Source organism: Scyliorhinus canicula, chromosome 11 (genome assembly GCF_902713615.1).
Source record: "Scyliorhinus canicula chromosome 11, sScyCan1.1, whole genome shotgun sequence".
In the NCBI taxonomy this organism is placed as follows: Eukaryota; Metazoa; Chordata; class Chondrichthyes; order Carcharhiniformes; family Scyliorhinidae; genus Scyliorhinus; species Scyliorhinus canicula.
Genome location: NC_052156.1, coordinates 81,082,747 through 81,105,188, shown reverse-complemented (window position 1 = coordinate 81,105,188; position 22,442 = coordinate 81,082,747). Strand labels below are relative to the sequence as shown.

At 48.5% G+C, this 22,442-nt stretch overlaps 2 protein-coding genes across 2 annotated transcripts in view; one reads left to right on the top strand and one right to left on the bottom strand.

The window, feature by feature from the left end:
• The window catches only part of LOC119973157 (cullin-associated NEDD8-dissociated protein 1-like), a 55,225-nt gene extending 44,818 nt beyond the window's left edge, over window positions 1-10,407 (top strand). The window contains exon 15 of the mRNA XM_038810782.1: window positions 7,762-10,407. Coding sequence (XP_038666710.1) covers window positions 7,762-7,989 — 228 coding nt within the window. The 3' untranslated portion in view covers window positions 7,990-10,407. The remainder of the gene's footprint in view (window positions 1-7,761) is intronic.
• A 1,191-nt stretch (window positions 10,408-11,598) lies between these two features.
• The window catches only part of ccdc174 (coiled-coil domain containing 174), a 33,229-nt gene continuing 22,385 nt past the window's right edge, over window positions 11,599-22,442 (bottom strand). The window contains exons 9-11 of the mRNA XM_038810783.1: window positions 16,011-16,161; window positions 15,599-15,754; window positions 11,599-12,327 (exon numbers count right to left, since the gene is read on the bottom strand). Of these exons, the coding sequence (XP_038666711.1) occupies window positions 12,059-12,327; window positions 15,599-15,754; window positions 16,011-16,161 (576 nt within the window). The 3' untranslated portion in view covers window positions 11,599-12,058. The remainder of the gene's footprint in view (window positions 12,328-15,598; window positions 15,755-16,010; window positions 16,162-22,442) is intronic.

The window sequence follows — 22,442 nt, the reverse complement described above, 5'->3', positions numbered from 1 at the left end:
TCTCTTGGTAACTGGTACGTCCCCAGCTCCTCCACATCTGCAAACTTCCGTCCCACAAACAAATACCTAAAGCTTTCTATCCCCACCTGCCACAACCCTCAAAACCTGACGGTGCAAACCTGTGATTGTCCCAATTCACCACCCACGGTGACCTGCCTTCCAATCCAAAGTGCTGCCAATGCTGGTTCCAAACCCTCTGTGCTGATACTACCACCAGATTTGTGGAGTATTTAACCGACAAGAATGGAAGTTGCGTCAACAACAGTGCCCTCAAACTGGTCCCCTTGCACAAGGCCACCACCATCCGCCCCCAAACCAACTGCTCCTCCACTGCCCATTTCCTAGCCACTGTAATATTTGCTGCCCAGTAATAATTTATTAAGCTCGGCAAAGCTAACCCCCTCCTGATTCCCTGTCAGGAGGGAAGCCGTGTGCTCCCCCGTCCAGGAATCAGAACCCCCCCTCCTTCCTCGCCCACATGAACCTCAAAATCATCCCATTATGGGTGGGACAGTGGTGCAGTGGTTAGCACTGCTGCTTCACAGCACTGAGGACCCGCGTTCGATCTCGGCCCTGGGTCATTGTCCGTGGGGAGTTTGCACATTCTCCACGTGTTGCATGGGTCTCTCCCCCACATCCAAGGATGTGCAGGATAGGTAGATTGGCCACGCTAAATTACCCCTTAATTGGAAAAGAGAGAATTGGATGATTAGTTTTGAAAGAGACTTCCAGTGACGGGGATATGCTGAGAAGCCGCACATCCGGTGGCTCTCCTCTCAAACTTCAAAATAGGCTCTTTTTGCCCCAAAACGCCCACTGACAACACAAACCATGCCCACACCAATAACAAAACACAGAAGAAGGAAAAGATGCCATACAGCAGCTAATCCAGAGGATGAATGGCGGCCTGGAGCAGAAAAAGCCTGAACAAGCAGCAAATGACTGAACTGACTGACGCATGAGGCGGCGAAACCCGGACTTTGCCAGAAGGAGAGGGACTGGCTCACCGCACGAGAAGCCCACCGCACGAGAAACCCACCCCTCGACAATCTGGTGGGAAGGGTTAGATTCACAAGCCCAAAACCGGGGAACAGCTGGGCCAGGCAGTCCAAAAACTGTAACTAGGAAGGTGTCTGGATTTATCAGGTCATTGGGGTGGCCCTGGCCAAGCGCCGGGCCAACTTTAACAAGGCGAAGGCCGCGCTGTACGGAAATGGCATAAGGTTTGGAATGCTGTACCCAGCCAAGCTCTGGATCATATCTAGACAGGAGCACTTTTTCACTGTCCCTGCGACCCGGACAAGTTTGCCACAGAGAATGGATTGGAAAACAGCAGTGGGGCAGCGGTGAAGAGCCTGCAGAATGAAACTTTTAATGTTTAGTGTTAAAGTTTTTCTCTCTTTACATTCTGTACAGCCAACTGTAAACAATCGCCACAGCGCCCACTTTGTGGTTGTGGGGGTGGGAGTGCTTTAACCGTGTGCAGGACCCATGCACAGACCGGTCGAGCCCCAAAGCGGGAAAGACATCCAATATGGCAAAAGAACTCGCCCTATTCATAGAGCAGATGGGGGTGGTGGACCCATGGCGATTCACCCACCCTGGGGAGAAGGAATTCTCCTTCTCCCAAGTACATAATGTCTATTCACGGATCAACTTCTTTGTAGTTGGAAAATCAGTGCTTCCAGGGCTAGTAAGAGCAGAATATTCTGCAATCATAATCTCCAACCACGCTCCACACTATATGGATGCGAGGTTGGAGATGGATTGTGCCCAATATCCCCCATGGAGGTTGGACACGGTCCTCCTGGCAGATGAGGCTTTCTGTGAGAAAATATCACAGGCCATAGACGAGTATATTACCAATAACCAGAATGGGGAGCTCTCGCCCTCAACATTCTGGGAGGTGCTGAAGGCTGTGATCAGGGGTGTAATTAGTGTCTGCAAGGCACTTAGAGATAGGGAAGAGAAGGCGGCTAGGCAACAGCTAGTCGACTCCATACTGGAAGTGGATACTTCGAGACCCCGACCGTAGAGCTCCAGGTGGAGAGGAAAAAGCTACAGATGGACTTTGACCTGCTCTCCACTAGGAAAGCAGAGCACCAGCTCTGCCAGGCACGGGGGACCCTGAATGAACACGGAGACAAGGGCAGCCGCATGCTTACTCACCAGCTGAGAAAGCAGGCAGCCACAAGAGAAATAGCTCTGATTAGGGTTAGCAAAGGCAAATTAGCAGTGGAGCCGGAAAAGGTCAACCAGGCGTTTGAGACCTTCTACCGAGGGCTGTACACCTCGGAGCTCCCATTAGGGGACTCTGGGATGAAGCAGTTCCTTGATGGACTAGACATGCCAGTCGTGGTAGAGGATAGGAGATGGGGCCTGAAAGCACCGCTAGAACTGGGAGAAGTAATGGGAATATTAGCTCCATGAAGGAGGGGAGTGGTCCAGGACCAGACAGTTTCCCGGCAGACTTCTACAAAACATTTGTGACAGCACCTGCGGGATATGTTGACAGATTCGCTGGGGAGGGGCACCCTGCCACTTACGGTAGCACAGGCCTCAATCGCGCTAATACCCAAGAAAGACGAAGACCCGACAGAATGCAGTTTCTGCAGACTATCTCTCTGCTAAATGCAGACCTGAAAATACTGGCCATGATTCTAGCCAAAAGGCTGGGGGACTACATACCAGAGATGGTGGCAGAAGACCAGACGGGACTTTGTCAAGGATAGACAACTAACATCGAACATCAGGTGTCTGCTGAATGTGATCATGACCCCATCGGTGATCGTCTCCCTGGATGCTGAAAAGGCCTTTGACAGATTTGAATGCAAGTACCTCTTGAGGTACTGGAGCGGTTCGGGCTTGGAACAGGGTTCACTGCCTGGGTGAAACTCCTGTATAACACCCCACAGCGCGCGTATGGACAAATACCACAGCTCTAAGTACTTACAGCTTCACAAAGGCACAATGCAGGGATGCCTGTTATCCTCGCTGCTTTTTGCCCTCACGATCAAACCATTAGCGATCGTGCTTTGGGTTGGAAAGGATCCGGAGAGGAGACAGAGAGTACAGAGTATAGCTCGGTGGATGACCTCCTCTACATCTCGGACCTGGAAGCAGCATGGAAGGAATCATGATGCTCTTGAAAGTGGAGCCTTCTCGGGCTACAAACTCAACCTGAGCAAAAGTGAGATCTTCCCACTGAACCCGTATGGGGGAGGGGCATAGCTGGAGGGGTTGCCGTTTAAACAGGCCCGACACATTCTGCGACCTGGGAATCCAAATTGCTCATGACTGGACAGGAATCCACAAGTGGAACCTGATCAGTCAACTGAGCAAGTAGAAAAGGACCTACTGAGATGTAACACACTCCCACTCTCTCTGGTGGGGAGGGTGCAGATGATCAAAATGAACGTTCTGCCCAGGGTCTTCCTGTTTAGATCCATCCCAATCTACATCCTCAAGGCCCTTGTTAATTCACTGGACAAACTGATTATGGCGTTTTGTGGGTCAGGAAGAATGCAAGGATCCCAAAGAGAGGCCATGGTTAGCCTAGCCCTCCCAAACCTGCAATATTACCACTGGGCAGTGACTGCACAGAGTAAAGGGGGTGGATAAAGGAGACAAAAGCCAAGTGGGTGCTTATGGAGGAGGGCACCTGCAGGGGTACCTCCCTCCGGGCCCTAGCCATTGCGGCACTCCCATCCTATTCAAGGAGCCCAGTGGTAGTAGCAACACTCGTGGAACCAACTGCGACAGCATTTCGGGATAACTGAAATGTCCAACAAAACCCTATCTGCAACAACCACAGGTTCACGCCGGCGACAAAGGACTCCACCTTCAAAAGATGGTGACAGGACTTGGGAACAGTGACAACAGATAGGGATTTTTACACCAAAAAGGCTAATAATGCTCAAAGAACTGACAAAGATTCCAGCGGGCGGGGGGGGGGGGGGGGGACGAAGACGAACTTGGGTACCTACAAATCAAACACTTCCTCCGAAGGGAAACAAGGACGTACCCGCGACCACCCCGCGACCACCTCGGGCATCTTAGGAAAAAGGAACTGTGGGGACTTATACGGGCGACTGCTAAGGCAGGCCAACACCCAACTGGATGAGACCAGGGAGAAGTGGGAGGAGGACGTGGGGACTCTGGAGCGAAGCACTGCACAAGGTCAACTCCACCTCCATGTGCAAGGCTAAGCCTAATGCAGTTAAAAGTGGCACACAACTCACTTATCCGGAATGCAAATGAGCAGGTTCTTCCCGGAGGCGGAGGACAGATGTGAATGGTGCCAAGTTCAACTTCTGCAACTGGTTCCAACTCCGCTCCACCTATCTTCTAAGGTAGCAAAAACCTGCTCCCACTAATCGAAGCGCCAATTCCCCCCTCCTGTCCACATGCATTAATTGGGAACACTTCACTTTTCCCCATATTCAGCTTGAACACCGAAAAACGGTCCAAATCTCCATGAACCTATCGAAGCTCCCAACTGGGTCCGAAATATACAACAGAAGGTCATCTGTGTATAAAGAAACTCTCAACCCCCTAAGCGCCATTGCCAGTGGTTCAATCGCTGGGGCAGAGAGCACTGGAGAGAGCGGGCATGCCTGCCTTGTCCCCCAGTGCAGTCCAAAATAATCTAAGCTGACCTTGTTCGTCCGAACACTCGTCTAAGGCGCCTTGTACAGCAGCCAAACCCAATCAACAAACTCCTCAAACAGATATGCCAATCGACCCGATCGAACGCTTTCTCTGTGTCCCACTTCTCAAACCTCCGAGGTCGTGATAAAAAACATTAAGCAGCCTCGAACATTTGCTGACAACTGCTGCCCCTTCTTGAACCCTGCCTGGTCCTCTCCTATCATCACTGGCACACAATCCTCTATCTGCACTGCTCGCACCTTCACCAACAACTTTACGTCCACATTCAACAGCGAGATTGGGCAGTCAGATCCACACTGCTCCAGGTCCTTGTTCTTCTTCAAAATGAGGGATATAGAGGCCTGAGACAGTAGGGGGGGGGGGGGGGGGAGAGAGAAACTCTGTCTCCCCCCCACCCCACACCACCCCTTCCTATCGACCCATTGTACATCTCGACTAGCAGGGGCCCCAGCTCTAACCCAAACTTTCAGTCCCAGGGCCTTCCCCACCTGCGTTGACCCCAAGCAATGCATCATCTCACTCAGCCCAATCGGAGCCCCCAATTCCTTGCCTCCTCAACCCTTGGGAACTCCAACCCTTCCAATAAGCACTTCACCCCTTCATCCTCCATCGTAGGCTGAGTTATACAGCCTCCGATTTAAAAGAAACCTCAAAACCCCTGTTCACCCCTCCAGCTCCGATACCACCATGCCCCTCTTGTCTCTCACCTTCCCAATCCCCCTCGCCGCTGCCTGCTTCCTCAACTGGTGTACAAGGATCTTGCTTGTTTTCTCTCTCTACTCGTATTGCCTATCACCCGGGCTCTACGCAACTGCCCCACCGCCTTGTGGACACCAGCCCAAACTCCATTTGGAGCCGCTGCCTCTCCTTTAGCAATGTTTCCTCAGATACCACATTCATATTCAGAATGACCTCCACTAACCTCAGCCCTCTCCACCTTCTACCTATGTGCCGGATCAATATAAAATACCCCCACCTGTAGGATATCTTAATTTCTTACTGGTCAAAGTCCTGTGGTAGGCTTAAATTGATTTTATTGCAAGATGTAGTTGGTACAGATTCAGATATAAAAAAGGAACAGGGGGGGGGAGAGCACTGTACACTGAAGGTCAAGCTTTCTTAAACATGCCCATTTTTGGTATCCTCCCCTTATTCTCAGTGATCCTGTGTTGTAACTCCTCATTGGTGCTCTATCGCTGCATTTTATACCAGGCATTTATACGTGTTTCTAACTTAATCGTGGCTGCGCTTCCAGTGCTACATTGTCACATTTGTGTTTGGCTTTCAAAAAGCTGATGTGTTGCTCTGAAGATTCAGTATTTTCCCAAACCACTGCTTTCGGTGCTTCCCACAGCATGGAGACAGAAACCTCCCCATATTGTTCAGTTCCACATAATTTTGGATGCCTACCCTCACCCTTTTCGCAAATCACCTTGTCTGCCAATAACCCCACATCCAACCTTCACTCCGGCCACTGAACATACCCCTGTACTATCTGCAAATCCAGCAAATGTGGCGTGCGGTCAGAGACCACAATTACTGAATACTCCGATGCAACTACTCCCGCTAACAACGCCTTTTCCAAAACAAAAAAATCAATCTGGGAGTACACCCTGTGCAAGCATAAGAAAAACGAAAGCTCCTTTGTCCTTGGCCTCTCAAGCCGCCATGGATCTCCCACCCCTTTCCCCGCCCCCAACAATATGCTCCACAAGCCCCAACAACTCCTTTGCCGCAGCCGAAACTTTCGGGGACCTAGGGCACGACAGATCCAGAACCGCGTTGAAATCCTTCCCCATAATCAGCGGCCGGCGTGTCCAAGTGTGGAATCTTTGCAAAAAACCCGCCTCAAAAAATCTACATCGTCCCAATTTGGGGGATATACATTGACTAGCACTGCAGGCGACCCAATGTGGGGGGTATACATTCACTAGCACCGCAGGCGTTCTGTTTAACTTCCTGCTAACCACCACAAACCTGCCCCCTGGATTGGTTACAATACTACCGATCGCACAGGCCACCCTCTTGCTGATCGGCATCGCCACCCACTCGTCTTCTTATCCACCCAGAGTGGAACACTTGCCCCACGCAGCCCTTACTCAGCCTCATCTGGTCCACCAATGAGACCCACTCCCCCACCAATGTCTCAAACATGCACGCCACATACTTTGAGGCCTGCATCTCCTCGATCCCTTCAGGCAGCCCCACGATCAGGAGATTCTGACTCCTGGAATGGTTCTTGAGATCCTCCACCTTCTCCCTCAGCCTCTTATGGCTCTTTGCCACGTGCACCATCTTCACCTCCAATGAGGCCAGCCAGTCCTCATGCTTTCCCACCGACTCTTTCACCGTCAGGAATGCCAGACCCTGCATCTCCAGCCTCTGCTCCACTCCCTTGATAGCTGCCCTAAGCGGTTCCCCCACTGTTGACAAGTCTTCTGAGACCTCCTGCCTCTGCTGCTGGAACTTTGCATTCAAAAAGACCACAAGTTGCTCAGTAGACCACTGGGCGGGCAACGATGCCCCAGCACCCTCCACCATCTTTTTCAGTAAGAAGTCTTACAACACCAGGTGAAAGTCCAACCTGTTTGTTTCAAACACTAGCTTTCGGAGCACTGCTCCTTCATTGATTCACCTGAGGAAGGAACAGTGCTCCGAAAGCTAGTGTTTGAAACCAACATGTTGGACTTTAACCTGGTGTTGTAAGACTTCTTACTGTGCTCATCCCAGTCCAACGCCAGCATCTCCACATCTTTTTCAGTGTCACACCTCAAACTCATCCAGGCTGCTGACTTTTACTCATTACATTCCTTGTCTGGTAAGCCATAAACTGACCCCACCAATGGAGTACTGCAATTCCTCTGTGCTCATGCACCTTTACCAGCAAACACCCCTTAAAACGGGTAAAAAAGGAGCAAGAAATTCCACCTCAAGCGAGCCACCAGATGTACAACAACTCACTGCCTGACCGCCACGAGAAGTGATCGGTTTCTGCAGGTTTAACATGACCTTGATTGACTCCCGTTTGTATTTCTGCACATTGCCAGATCCACATTTACAAGTAAAATGTTGTTTTGCCTTCTCTTGCAGGTAAAGGCTAACTCGGTGAAGCAGGAATTTGAGAAGCAGGACGAGCTGAAACGCTCAGCAATGAGGGCGGTAGCAGCTTTACTCACCATCCCAGAGGCCGAGAAGAGTGCGCTGATGGCGGAGTTCCAGTCGCAGATCCGGTCCAATCCAGAAATGGCGGCCATTTTTGAAAGCATTCAGAAAGACAACACATCAGCGAGTAGTACAGAAACAATGGACCTCAGCTAAAAAAAAAAAAACCAAAAGGATCGAAACGAGATGCTTTAGCTTCATAACTAACTCCTGTGTGAAATATTATTTATATCTTGCCATTTGTTTTTTTTCTGTTGTTGCAGCCCCTCCTATCAGTGAAATCGCTGGTATTATGGGTTGGCTGACTGTGTTGCCTTTGCATGACTTTTGTTTCTGGATGTTAATGCTCACAATATGGTCCATGCAGTGTACCCTCTGCCACACCCGGCACACAGCTACTGTTGGAATGTTGAGGGCAACTTGCTCATATTTGGACTTGCTCTCCCCATTGGGGAAAAAAGGGCAAACGGAGCTGTGGGAGGGAAAGAGATCAAAGGGTCCTAATTCGAGCGTAACTCTGCACCTGTGGATCTTGTCGTCCTAACCAAAGATGATTTTCAAATTTGGCGGTACTTCTCAGCTGTCCCATTTTACTTGTACGTCCAGAAACTAAATTTCAGAGAAATAGGAGTAATGGGCTGATTGGTTGCTGAAAGATTATATGTTCAACCCAACTACTGATCTGAATTGTACCATTTCAATGATATTCTGGCTGATTGAGTGCATGTTCGGACCTCTGTTCTGGATGTAGCGCTCATAGTACAGTCCAGGAGGCTCAACCACCTACCAGGTGAGAATGCTGGGCTGCCAGCAGTGGTTGCATTTGGACTCTTGTCTATTGGGAAAGCAGGAAAAAAAAAGCTGATTGGGAAGAAGCATGTATATGGGGGTGAGAAAATAGGCTGGGATGGATAGGACTTAACTGGGCAAGACTGCTGGAAGACAATTACCAGACTAATACAGACTCTTGCCATGAACTCTAGTAACATTGTGTATTTGCACCGCAACAATCGACCACATAAATGGAACCTTGACCCTTGCTGTTCTGTCTGAATGAACCCTTTTTAGTCACATTGGCCTGGCACGTCTGCATACTTTCAAGCAGTTCATGTGAGGTAACCTGCAAATGTGAGCACCACGGCTTTACTGCCATGCATTTTCCTAGAATATTAGTGCAAGATTTATTATGCTTTGGGAATGGTCTAGTCTAGTTGTGAAGCTTTGCTCTATGCTTCATATGTACAGCAACCTGTACTGTCCCATAACTCTGCTAATGTAAAATCTGTGAACCTTAGTTTCTTAGTCTTGGACTCCTCCAAGCTATGATAGTCATCACTAGGGCTCAAAGGTATAATTAATTATGTACAAGGCAGATTTTTCCAACCCTGTTTGTATTCCTTATCCCAGAGAAAATAATTTTCTTGCTACAAGGCATGAAAAGTAAACTGAAGGTAGCAGGAGTTTGGGACTTGATCCTCTAAATGTGGCTTGGGTGGCAGATAACATTTGTCTTGACCATATGTTCCACTGAGTGGTGCACACTGGATTTTCCCACACCCAATCAGCATGAGGTGCTATTCTTAAAAGCCAAGCATCTTTTTATTTTCAACAGCCAAATTCTCCTGGTGAAGAGCTTTGGATTGAGATGAACTGTGCTTGGGTGACTGTTTTAGTCTTTACAACTACAAACATTAGGAAAAAATTGTTTCAAAGTATTACCATTTCACCATGCGGGAGCAGTTCATTCGGATGCAAGCAAATCTCCCCCCCCCCCCCCCCCCCCCAATAAATAAATCAAACTGAACTATCTATCTCTGATGCAGATTGCAACTAAAGCAAATGCATAGTTTATCCTCTGCTCTCTGGCACAGCTAATTTTGCTAATGTTAAATGTCATGTGATAAAAGACCTTGCTCTTAAGAAATAAAATCAGTGAATTAGATGGAAGAGAGTTCATTCACGCCAATGCACTGTTAAACCTGGGATCCTGAGGTGAAGCAGTCTACTTGGGCTCCCAGTATCAACGTTCAGGTATTCATCAGTATTGGATTTGAGAAGTTTAACAATGGGGTAGAGACTGGATGCAGTGATGATAATTGACACCTAGATGTCTCCAGCACAGCTTGTAAATACATCACCCATTAGTTACCAAATGCGTTACTGGCATCTAGTGTCTCTGCTGTGGCAGCTGTCACACACACAGAACTGTGTTGGCAGACTGCTTGACATTAGGTCTGTTTGATCTTTCAGTTGTGCCCAGTTGAAATATTGGCTACCTATCAAGCACTGGACCAGATGGAGTGCTGCTATATAAGTCTTGTGGTATCTTGGGTCTATAAGCTTGACATGCAAGATAACTTGAACAGTTTGCAAGCTATAAACGTGATGGTTTTTTGAACCTGACCAGCTACAAAACATACTGGAAAACTGCCACAGAAAGCAATATAGTGACTCGTTCGCAGCTTTTCCAGTTTTTTTTAAGTCAAAGGCATTTGTCAATATGGAGTGTTATATTAAAAGTTCATGAATATTTTGGAGCAAGTGGTATTATAAAAATAAAGATTGAAGCACGGGGTTGTTTGTGCAGTGTGTTGTATGTTGTGAATGCCTTGTTAGAAGTGTGGGGAAATCTCCTCTGTTAGTGTGTGTCTGCTACACAAAGTTGTAGCCTGTAACGGTGAAGGGAAATCAAAGCAGGTCAAGATAAGTGACTGTGTCATACTGATTTCCCTGTAACCCCTACCTACTGCCTCTGCAGCCAGATGACTAGTATCAGGAACACAGCAGGATGATGATTGCTCCTGTGCTCTACCACTTCATTTTCAGCTGGTGCCCATGAATGGTAAAGATGAACAAGGGCCTGCAGCTGCTCTATTGATGCTGTCTTCACCCTCACTTATGAAGGTTTGGAAGCAGTGTTCCATCACAGCAATGTCTATCTTGCTTACTCATTCAGCCAGCAGTGTGGACTGGGATGCAACTGCTGTCACGTGTGACAATGCCGAATTTTATCTGGTCCTGGTTCACTTGTCTTTGAGATGGGAATACACTGGCATCCGGCGCAGAGGGAAATGTCCAAATATTGGCATGCAGTGCACCTGGTGCCTATGCTGGGTGGTAACCTTATGTTAACAAAGCACAACTACAGTAGGTACCTTTTTGAAAAATACCCAGTTTCCTTGATCAAAATGCCCAACACAGCCACATCCTTCTGAGGGGCAAGGAAATGCCAGACTGATTGCTGTTATAAAGGGCAGGATAGGTTAGTGGAAGGGTTTAAGTGGGATTCAGATATGTTTTTAAAAAAACGCTTGTAAAGATTTGCTGTTTCAGGAGTTGTAAGTTTTCAGACAACTTGCTACCAGACTCCTAAACAATGTTCTTATGGATTGACCTCATTAACACTACACCCCTGTATGCTTCGCCTCATGCTGGTGTTTATGTAGTTACACTGTACCTTGTGTTGCCCTATTATGTATTTATTTCCTTTTTGAGTACTCAATCTGTTGAGCTGCTCGCTGTACCTTGGTACACGTGACAAACAAAATCCAAATGCAAATCACTTTGCTACCTTTCAAGCATTCCACAGTTCAACTGCAGGACAAAGGTGAGATCTTTACTAAAATACCCTGCAAATAAGAGGTGTAACCGCTGTTATGGTATGTAATAAAACCCCTGGATTACCATTATGCCACCTTCCCCAAACTACCCATTGCATAGGGAGAAACCAATGCTTCAAATTAATTTTTACACTGCACAGCAACACTAGGACAAATGACCATACTCTTGATTTTATTGAAAGGGGGAGGAGGGGGGATAAAAAGAAAACATTCTGTTAAAGAAATTCCATCCACCTTGCATGACCGATCAAAGAAATGGTTATTTAAATTTCTTCCAACACCTTCTCCATAGTGCCAGAGCCATCTTTCTTCTGAAAACCCACATCTCCGTCCAAACCTTCAGTCATCCCAACTACTTCGACTGATAAACCTTGCAAAGGTTCATACATTGAAGGTGATATTGATATGAACAGAAGATTAAATGTGGTCCAATGGATTAGACCCATAATTGTAAGTACATGAGTGTGAAATGAGGACTGACAATTTCAACAAAAGCAGCAAGAATGTAGCACGTAAAAGATTTTAACCTGATCTGCAACTTGTGGCTGGCCAGGATAAGGGTAGAACAGTTTTTGATATGGCCCTGCCCTGCAGATCATCACTGCTCAGGTTGAATGTTTGTAGTAAGACAGCATATCATCCAGGGAGTTTATTCTTCCAGATGGATCCTGTTCCAAATTTCCCACATTTGTGTTCTGCTGTCGCCCATTTTGCTCAGTCTGCTGGGAGGAATATCTGGAATGGCCCTTCTTCCAGCTTCCATGGTTATTTGACCTCTTCAGATCACTATAATACTCTGATGGGGGGGCAAACTCTGATGGCCTCTCATCCCTAGGATCCGGGCGATTCATAGACCAGTGCCCGAAAAGTAGCTCTGGAATGATTAAAAATAAAACACGATGAGTTAAAAGTTATACAAAGAAAATTACAGCACAGGAACAGGCCCTTCGGCCCTCCCAGCCTGCGCCGATCAGATCCTCTATCTAAACCTGTCTCCTATTTTCCAAGGTCTACTTCCCTCTGTTCCCCGCCCGTTCATATATCTGTCTAGATGCATCTTAAATGATGCTATCGTGCCCGCCTCTACCACCTCCGCTGGCAAAGCGTTCCAGGCACCCACCACCCTCTGCGTAAAAAACTTTCCCCCTCTCACCTTGAAATCGTGACCCCTTGTAATTGACACCCCCACTCTGGGGGAAAAGCTTCTTGTTATCCACCCTGTCTATACCTCTCATAATTTTGTAGACCTCAATCAGGTCCTCCCTCAACCTCCGTCTTTCCAACGAAAACAATCCTAATCTACTCAACCTTTCTTCATACGTAGCACCCTCCATACCAGGCAACGTCCTGGTGAACCTCCTCTGCACCCTCTCTAAAGCATCCACATCCTTCTGGTAATGTGGTGACCAGAACTGCATGCAGTATTCCAAATGTGGCCTAACCAAAGTCCTATACAATTGCAACATGACCTGCCGACTCTTGTACTCAATACCCTGTCCGATGAAGGCAAGCATGCTGTATGCCTTCTTGACCACTCTATCGACCTGCGTTGCCACCTTCAGGGTACAATGGACCTGAACTCCCAGATCTCTCTGTACATCAATTTTCCCCAGGACTCTTCCATTGACCATATAGTCCGCTCTTGAATTAGATCTTCCAAAATGCATCACCTCGCATTTGCCTGGATTGAACTCCATCTGCCATTTCTCTGCCCAACTCTCCAATCTATCTATATTTTGCTGTATTCTCTGACAGTCCTCCTCGCTATCTGCAACTCCACCAATCTTAGTATCATTTGCAAACTTGCTAATCAGACCACCTATACCTTCCTCCAGATCATTTCTGTATATCGCAAACAACAGTGGTCCGAGCACAGATCCCTGTGGACTACCACTAGTCACCCATCTCCATTTTGAGACACTCCCTTCCACCACTACTCTCTGTCTCCTGTTGCCCAGCCAGTTCTTTATCCATCTAGCTAGTACACCCTGAACCCCATACGACTTCACTTTTTCCATCAACCTGCCATGGGAAACTTTATCAAACGCCTTACTGAAGTCCATGTATATGACATCTACAGCTCTTCCCTCATCAATTAACTATGTAAGACACGACCTTCCCTGCACAAAACCATGCTGCCTATCACTGATCTATTTTCTTCCAGATGTGAATAGATCCTATCCCTCAGTATCTTCTCCAACAGTTTGCCTACCACTGACGTCAAATTCACAGGTCTATAATTCCCTGGATTATCCCTACTACCCTTCTTAAACAAAGGGATAACATTAGCAATTCTCCAGTCCTCCGGGACCTCACCCGTGCTCAAGGATGCTGCAAAGATATCTGTGAAGGCCCCAGCTATTTCGACCCTCGCTTCCCTCAGTAACCTGTGATAGATCCCATCCGGTCCTGGGGACTTATCCACCTTAATGCCTTTTAGAATACCCAAAACTTCCCCCTTCCGTATGACGACTTGACCTTGCGTATTTAAACATCCATCCCTAGCCTCAACATCCGTCATGTCCCTCTCCTTGGTGAATACCGATGCAAAGTACTCATTAAGAATCTCACCCATTTCCTCTGACTCCATGCATAAATTCCCTCTTTTGTCTTTGAGTGGGCCAATCCTTTCTCTAGTTACCCTCTTGCTCCTTATATACGAATAAAAGGCTTTGGGATTTTTTGGGATACCAAAGATATTTCATGACCCCTTTTAGCCCTCTTTATTGTGCGTTTGAGATTCGTCCTACTTTCCCGATATTCTTCCAAAGCTTCATCAGTTTTGAGTTGCCTCGATCTTATGTATGCTTCCTTTTTCATCTTAGCTAGTCTCACAATTCCACCCGTCATCCATGGTTCCCTAATCTTGACATTTCTATCCCTCATTTTCACAGGGACATGTCTGTCCTGCACACTAATCAACCTTTCCTTAAAAGAGTCACACATTTCAAATGTGGATTTACCCTTAAACAGCTGCTCCCAATCCACATGCCATAGCTCCTGTCGAATTTTGTTATACTCTGCCTTTCTCCAATTTAGCACTCTTCCTTTAGGACCACTCTCGTCTTTGTCCATGAATATTCTAAAACTTACGGAATTGTGATCGCTATTCCCAAAGTAATCACCGACTGAAACTTCAACTACCTGGCCAGGATCATTCCCCAATACCAGGTCCAGTATGGCCCCTTCCCGAGTTGGACTATTTACATACTGCTCTAAAAAACTCTCCTGGATGTTCCTTACAAACTGTTCCATCTACGCCTCCAACACTACACGAGTCCCATTCAATGTTGGGGAAGTTAAAATCTCCCATCACAACCACCCTATTGCTCCTACATTTTTCTATAATCTGTCTGCATATTTGTACCTCTACTTCATGCTCGCTTTTGGGAGGCCTGTAGTAAAGTCCCAACAATGTTACTGCACCCTTCCTATTTCTTAGCTCTACCCATATTGCCTCAGTGCTTGAATCCTCCACAGTTCCCTCCATAATCACAGCTGTGATATCATCTCTGACTAGTAAATCAACTCCTCCACCCCTTCTACCTCCCTCCCAATCCCTCCTGAAGCATCTATACCCTGGGATATTCAGTTGCCAGTCCTGCCCTTCCCTCAACAAAGTCTCAGTAATACCAATAACATCATATTCCCAGGTACTAATCCAAGCCCTAAATTCATCTGCCTTACCTGCTACACTTCTCGCATTAAAACAAATGCACCTCAGACCACCTGTCCCTTTGCATTCATCATCTCTTCCCTGTCTACTCTTCCCCTTAGTCACATTGAGTTTATTATCTAGTACCTTACTGGCTTTAGTTGCTGCCTCTTTACTGACCTCAACTTCCTAATCTGGCTCCCATCACTGTCTTCCTCAAAGTAAGTAGAAACAATGCACTTTTACTCATGCAATGAATGGAGGGGGTAAAGAATGCCAGACCTCAATGTTTGTCATGGTCCATCACATTCTGATCTATGTCAATTTCATAGAATGCAAAGCTAGGAAATCCATGCATAATAATGCCCCACCACCCTCATGTGGATCCCTACTTTAAAGAACACCAATTTAACCTCCTACATTTTCTGAAAAAGAAACTATTCATCTTTCCAAACTTAATCCTTTCATCATTCAGTACCAATCTGATTACCTTTCCCTCTGTCCCATTCCCGGATATGAGGTACACCAGGCTTTGTGTCCTTTCGCTCCTGTATTACGACCTCCACCTTATTCCTCAGGCAGGTAGCTTCCTTATGTGTTACATCTGGTTCTGCTGCCGTGAATGTCAATTCCTCAGTCTCTTCATCTGCACATGAAAAAAGATAACACGCATGACATGCTAAGTTGTAAATTAATCAAGACTTTTATTGTAAAGGAATTGTAAGGGCAGAACCTTGCCCAGGTACGTGGTGAGTAATGTATCATGCTACTGACATTGTAGGGATATATTTTATATAAATAGAGCGACAATGATGGAAAAGTAGAATTCTGTGCTTTTAATTGAGTGTTCTTCCACATGTCCCATTTTCTGGGCTCTACCCAGCACAATAATTTGCTCGCACCTTCCTTCTGCTCTGGCAGCTCTTCAGTGTCTTCAATTCCATCGCCTTTCAGTTTCTTCACCTTCCTCTGACGAACCTTTGCCAATCTAGCACTCAACATGGCTTTTCGTTTCTCTTTCAGTTTCTCTCGTTTGGTTCTTTGATCCATTGTCTGCAAGAGAAAGTAAAGCTCAGACACCACAACACTCACTGGAATTTAGGAAAGGCAACCTAAAGAGCCAAATCATAACTCCTGTGCACCTGGCTAACACTGACATCTCCCGGCTCAGGAGCCTGCTCCCTTCGCACTGCTGTCAAGGCTGCTTCCAAACACCAGCACAAGGATTCTCTAGAATAGCAACTGTCAATCCTCATTGCTGACCTTGAGTGACACAATTCAATTCTTCAGAGGGATGGAAAAGGTCAAAGCAAGATTACTCCCATCAGCTTTATTTAAGTAACAGTAGTGACTGCCTGTGCAATCCTCACAATTGAGGATATGTACACCAACTCCAGCACACACCCTTCAGCAACTGTGCCGCCAATTCCTTTGTATGACCAGAATCCATATTAATCACTCAATTGCTTGGTCTACTTTTGGTTTTCCATAAATTCATGGTTCAGTTCCAACTGTAGCAAAGAAAAACACTACTTCTGCTATGACACCAAAACATGCCCAGTAGAGGCAGTCTTAAGTTTGAGCATTTGGAGGATTGGGTCAGAACCCCTCACCGTAAATGTATTTCCCCAAAATCCTATCGGGCAGCAATTCCACATTTTAAAATTTATTTTCATTGTGGCATCGCTGGTATTTATTGCTCATTTCCTGTAGATGAATGCAAGGCTTCAAGAAACTTCTTTCCAGTTTCTAGGATGTTTTACTTGATAATTAATGTTTTAATGCAATTATATTTCCCGATAGCTCAAGCACCTGAGTGGCTTGCCAGGCCACTTCAGCACTCAGTTAAAAATCAACCATGTTGGACTCATTTGTAAGCCAGAGCAGTTATGGATGTCTTGTTTTCCTGATAGAGAGATATCAGTGAAGCTCTTTCTGTAAATATTTTTATTTAACATTTTAAAGGTTATATACAAAAACATGAACACCCCCAAAAGCTGACAGTGACCAGCTCTTTAAAATACATCTCAAACAGTTGCCATCTTATATATAACCTCCCAATCAATCCCCTCAGCCTATATTTAAATTTGTCCAAATACAAAATTTCCAGGAGGTCCCCCAGCCATACCAAGGCACTGGGTACGCAAACCGACTTCTACTCCAGCAGAGCCTGCCTGCGAGTAATCAGCGAGGCGAAGGCTAAAATATCTGTCCCCCCCCCCCCCCCCCCCCCCCGCCTGCAACTCTGGCAGTTCTGACACCCTGAATATGGTTTGTAGGTGACCCGGCTCCACTTCCCTGCCCAAGATCTCCGACATGATGCTGAAGAAAGAGCCCCCAAAAGGCTCACTACCTTAGGACATGCCCGGAACACATCTAAGTGATTCGCTGGGCCCCTACCACACTGCTAGCACTCATCTTCTACCCTTTCAATCATCCAATTCATCCTTACCCTCATTGTTGCCTGATGCACCACCTTCCCCTTCAGTTGTATCTACCTGAACATCGCACACAACAAGGAGTTCACCCTCCGTGAAGCCCCACATCACACCCCCTCCTCCACTTCACCCCCTAGCACTCCTCCCATTTCACCCTAACCACCTCCAGCGAAGCCCTGTCCTCGGCAGCAGCCTCCCATAGATACCTGAAGTTTTACTCTCCTCCAACTAGGCCAGCATCAGTACCCTCTCCACCAACGATATAGGTGGCATAAACAGAAAACTTTAACAAACCTTCCTCGCAGAATTTTGGACTTTCAAGTACTTGAAAGCCTCCGACTGCGCAAGCCCGTACTTCTCCACCCAACCCTCTCAAAATCACAAACCGCCCCTCCAGGAATAAAGGCCCCAATTCCTGCCACCCCCCCCCCCCCCCCCCCCCCCCCCCCCCCCCCCCCCCCCCCCCCCCCCCCCCCCCCCCCTATCCTCCCATCGCCCAAACCTGGAGTCCACCCTAGCGGGCTCAAACATATGGTTGTCGCTGATCGGTATCATCCTTGACCTTCTTCCTGTTTTAAAGTGCTGCTGTTATTGCCTCCATATTTTTAGCATAGCCACCATCACCGGGTTTCCCAAAACCTTCCTCGGGGAGAGCGGGAGCGGGGCCATCACCAGCTCCCGCAATCCTGTCTCCTCACACGACCTGGCCTCCATCTTTACCCAAAGTGACTCAGGATTTCCCCGCTCCAACCCAGCACCTTCTCTGCCCAAAAGTAGTAAATCAGGTTCCACAACCCCAATCATCCTGCCTGCTGACCCCTCTCTTCGGATCCTCGCTACTTTCCCTGCCCAAATAAACAAGGACATCATGATGTCCACCCCTCCAAAGAATGCCTTTGGTAGAAACACCGGCAGACATTGAAACAGGACCAAGAATTGTGGCAAGGTATTCATTTTTTTTTACCCAATTAATTTCTTCCAATTAAAGGGGCAATTTAGCGTGGCCAATCCACCGATCTTTGCGTTGGCACATCTTTGGGTTGTGGGGGCGAAACCCATGCAAACACGGGGAGAATGTGCAAACTCCACACGGACAATGACCCAGGGCCGGGATCGAACGTGGGACCTCGCCACCGAGAGGCAGCAGTGGGAACCACTGCACCACCGTGCTGCCCTCAAGGTATTCATCCTGACCGATTGCACACGCCCAGTTCACGACATGGGAGACTATCCCATCTCGGTAGCTTCGCCCTCACCTTGCTTACCAAGCTTGAAACGTTTAATTTGTGAAGCTGCATCCAATCCCTTGCCACCTGTACCCCTAAGTACCAGAAATGCGGACTTCTGGTGATGACAATGTGCTGAGCAGTCGCATGTTAGGTCTCTTGACCCGTGGACCCGAAAAACAGCCACTTTTCAACATAATTCGCCAAAAAGACGCAGCAATCCATTCCCCAACCTTAAATAGGACTGAGGAAGGAAGAAAGTGAAGGATTATAAGCAAAAATGCCCGAAGGAAACCAAGCTGGAGGCAGAACAGACACCAGGAGTAGAAGGAGCCAGGGGCGAACACACTCAGACCAGCCAACTGGCTTACGAGGCGGCAGAGCACAAGTTTTGCCAAAACAAAAAGCAAGACAGACAGGGACAAATTCGTCCTGCATCAGGGGGAAACTGGAAGACATCCTTCACCGAGGCGCTGAGGGGGCACCAGCTGGAGATAAAGGCATAGGTAAAAGCGGACATTGAGGCCGTGGTGGCCGAGACCCTGGCCGAAATACAGCTTGTCCTGAGCACAGCAGAGAAGAAACTGGAAGCCCAAGAGGCGACCATCAAAGAGTTGGAAAAGGCCGCAACCGACCAGAGCGATCAGATCGTGACACTGGAGAATGAGGTGGCGAGGTTGGTCACGAAGTAGGGCAGTCTGAAGGGCAAAGTGGAAGATCAAGAGAATCACTCGAGAAGGCAAAACATGCGGATTATTGGCCTACCAGAGGGGATCGAAGGCAAGGACCCTACGGTATATGTGGCCGAGATGCTGGGCAACTTAGTGGGGAGGGAGACTTCCCCAACCCACTAGAAATGGATAGGGCTGCGCTCGAAACCCAAAGCAGGGGAGCACCCGAGGGCAGTAATAGCCAAACTGCACCGGTACTAGGACTGGGACAGAATCCTGCGCTGGGCCAGGCAGGCCAAGAACCGAGGCTGGGAAGGACACAATATGAGGATATACCAGTGGGGTAGACCTGGCCAGGAAACGGGCTGAGTAAAATAGGACAAAAGCAGCCCCACACAACAACGGCGGACGCTTTGGTATGCTGTACCCAGCGAAGCTCTTGGTCACACACACCCCAAGGCAAAGAACATTTCTTCACAGCCCCTCCGAGGCAAACAGGTTTGTCGAGGAATGCGGGCTGCAACAGCGACAGCAGGGGAAGCAATAAGGGGCCCCTGGCAAGGAGCCGACAAGCAGGACGGCATGCCGACAAGCCGATGAGGGAAGTGTGGTGAAGGAGTGAGGAAACCCCCCCCCCCCCCCCCCCCTCACATGGGAAATTGTGACCTTGTACAAAAGAACAAACACAGCGGCGAAGTGGCAAGCGAGAGGAGTGCAGGGTAAGACGGGGAAAGAACGGGCAGTAACAACAGAGAGTGGGCAAGGGAGAAGCGAGACAGTAATTCCCGGGAGGGGGATCACCAACGGGGGAGGGTGGGGAAGGCTTGGGGGGGGGGAAGAGACAGAAAAACACACAAGGACGGGGGAGCAAACGGGGATAGTAGCTGGGGGAAGGGGGACAAAAGAGGGGAACATGGGAGTGCAGAGATAAGGGAGGGGGGGGGAGAAGGGGGAGAGAGATAGGAATAGAACGCGAGCAGCAATGAGGCTACAAAGGGCCACTGGTGCAAAAAGGCACTGCAAGCAAGCACCCAGAATGGTCTCTGGGCGAAAGGAGACTGCGGCGCACAGGAGCCTACCCACATGGTGGATGCACATTGGGCGGCCATGTTGGATGGCCCTTGGACAAAGGGAGACCCTGGAGTGCAGGGGCCCGGCCGCATGGGGAGAGCAGTGACAGCAGCCATCTTGGATGGTGCCCTATCAAAGGGAAACCCTGGCTTCCGGTGTGCACCATGGAGTAAGTGGGCACACACAAGGCAGCTCCTGCCCAAGGTTACAGAAAGGAGCTCTTTTCTAAGCAATACGGGGTGGAATTTTGATGAAAAGGCGTAGGTGAATATTGGAGGAGTATTTTCCCCCAGGAATGGTATGTTTCTTGGTTACCAGACCGGCAGAAATAGTGAAAGATTTGGCTGAAGCTACAGCAGAGACAAAGGCCTCTTCCAGCATGCAGGCGGGGGAAGGGCGAGCTTAAAGGCCTCAAGCTGACTTGAGGGCCTTTATGAAAGCTGAATTCTAGCAGCAGAGGGAACAACTGTGAAAATATCTCAGCAAGGCCATTGAAGAAGCGGTGACGGCTGACTTCTGGTGACGGCGGGCGGGAGGCAGCCACGTGTTGGAGGGCTCCCGTTCAGGAACGGCATTGTCGGGGATTGAAGCCCAGCCCTAGGGGCAGCGAAGGCGGTGAAGGCCGGGAGAAAGTACAGGGAAGGGATATGTCGAGGTCCAGTAAGAAAACGGCTGTGAAAACAGCTGAAAGTTCGTTGGGGAGTAGAAAGGTCACCGCTGGGTCACCAAGGAAAATGGAGGCTGGAGCATCAGGGGAGGCCGCATTGCTGAAGGCTGAAGAAATAACTAAGGTAATGGCTGCGGAATTCGAAAGGCAGTTTACAAAATACATGGAGATAATGAGGAAGGAGATGAGGGAGGTTTTGAGTGTGCTGGTGGAGGAGGCGATTTCCCCAGTGACAACGGCGTTGGCAAGCGCAGTGCCGGAGGTGCGGAGCAAGGGGAGGCGCTGAAGGAAGTGGAGGAGACTTTATTGCAGCATGGTGATCAACTTACGTCGATGGGGAAGGAGATGCGGAAGGTTATGGAGATTAATAAGGATCTGCGAGGAAAAATGGAAGACCTGGAAAACAGGTCCAGGCGACAGAATTTGAGGATTGTGGGGCTGCCCGAAGGAGTTGAAGGGCCAAGGCCGACGGAGTATTTTGCTGCGATGCTGGCTGAGCTATTGGGGGAGGGGGAGGAACCCTCCTGATATGACCTGGTTCGGGCTCATCGCTCATGGAGGCCTGTACCGAAGGCGAGTGAGCCACCAAGGGGGTGTGTGTGTGTGTGTGTGTGTGTGTGCGTGCGTGCGTGCAGTGGCGGGGGGGAAGGAGTGGACTCTATGATGACCATGGGCGGTCCCGGACTCCTTTTTTCTTTTCTTCTTTGCTTTGTCTTTCCACCGTGGGAGGGTTTGTTGTATTGGATGCATATCTTGACAGGTGGGCCGTTGTTTGGGGTGGTGGGAGGATGGGATCGTTGTTATTGTTGGGGGGATTGATTTTGTATTTGTTACCGTTTATGGGTGGGGTGTAAATTTTGGAGGAAAATGTGAAACTGGAGAATAAAAACATTTATTAAAAAAATGAAAAGGAATCCCTGGAGTGCGGGCGGGAGCCTGCCACATGGTAGATGCACGTTGGGCAGCCATGTTGGATGGCCCTTGGACAAAGGGAGACCCTAGAGTGCAGGGCCTGGCCGCATGGGGAGAGCAGTGACAGCAGCCATGTTGGATGGCCCTTGGACAAAGGGAGACCCTAGAGTGCAGGGCCTGGCCGCATGGGGAGAGCAGTGACAGCAGCCATCTTGGATGGCTCCCTAACAAAGGGAAACCCTGGAGTGTGGGCGGGGGGCGTCCACCAGGTAAGTATGGTTAATCCCACAGGAATGAGGGGATAGAAGCTCCCCTCCCACGATAGTCACCTGGAACGCAAGGGGACTCA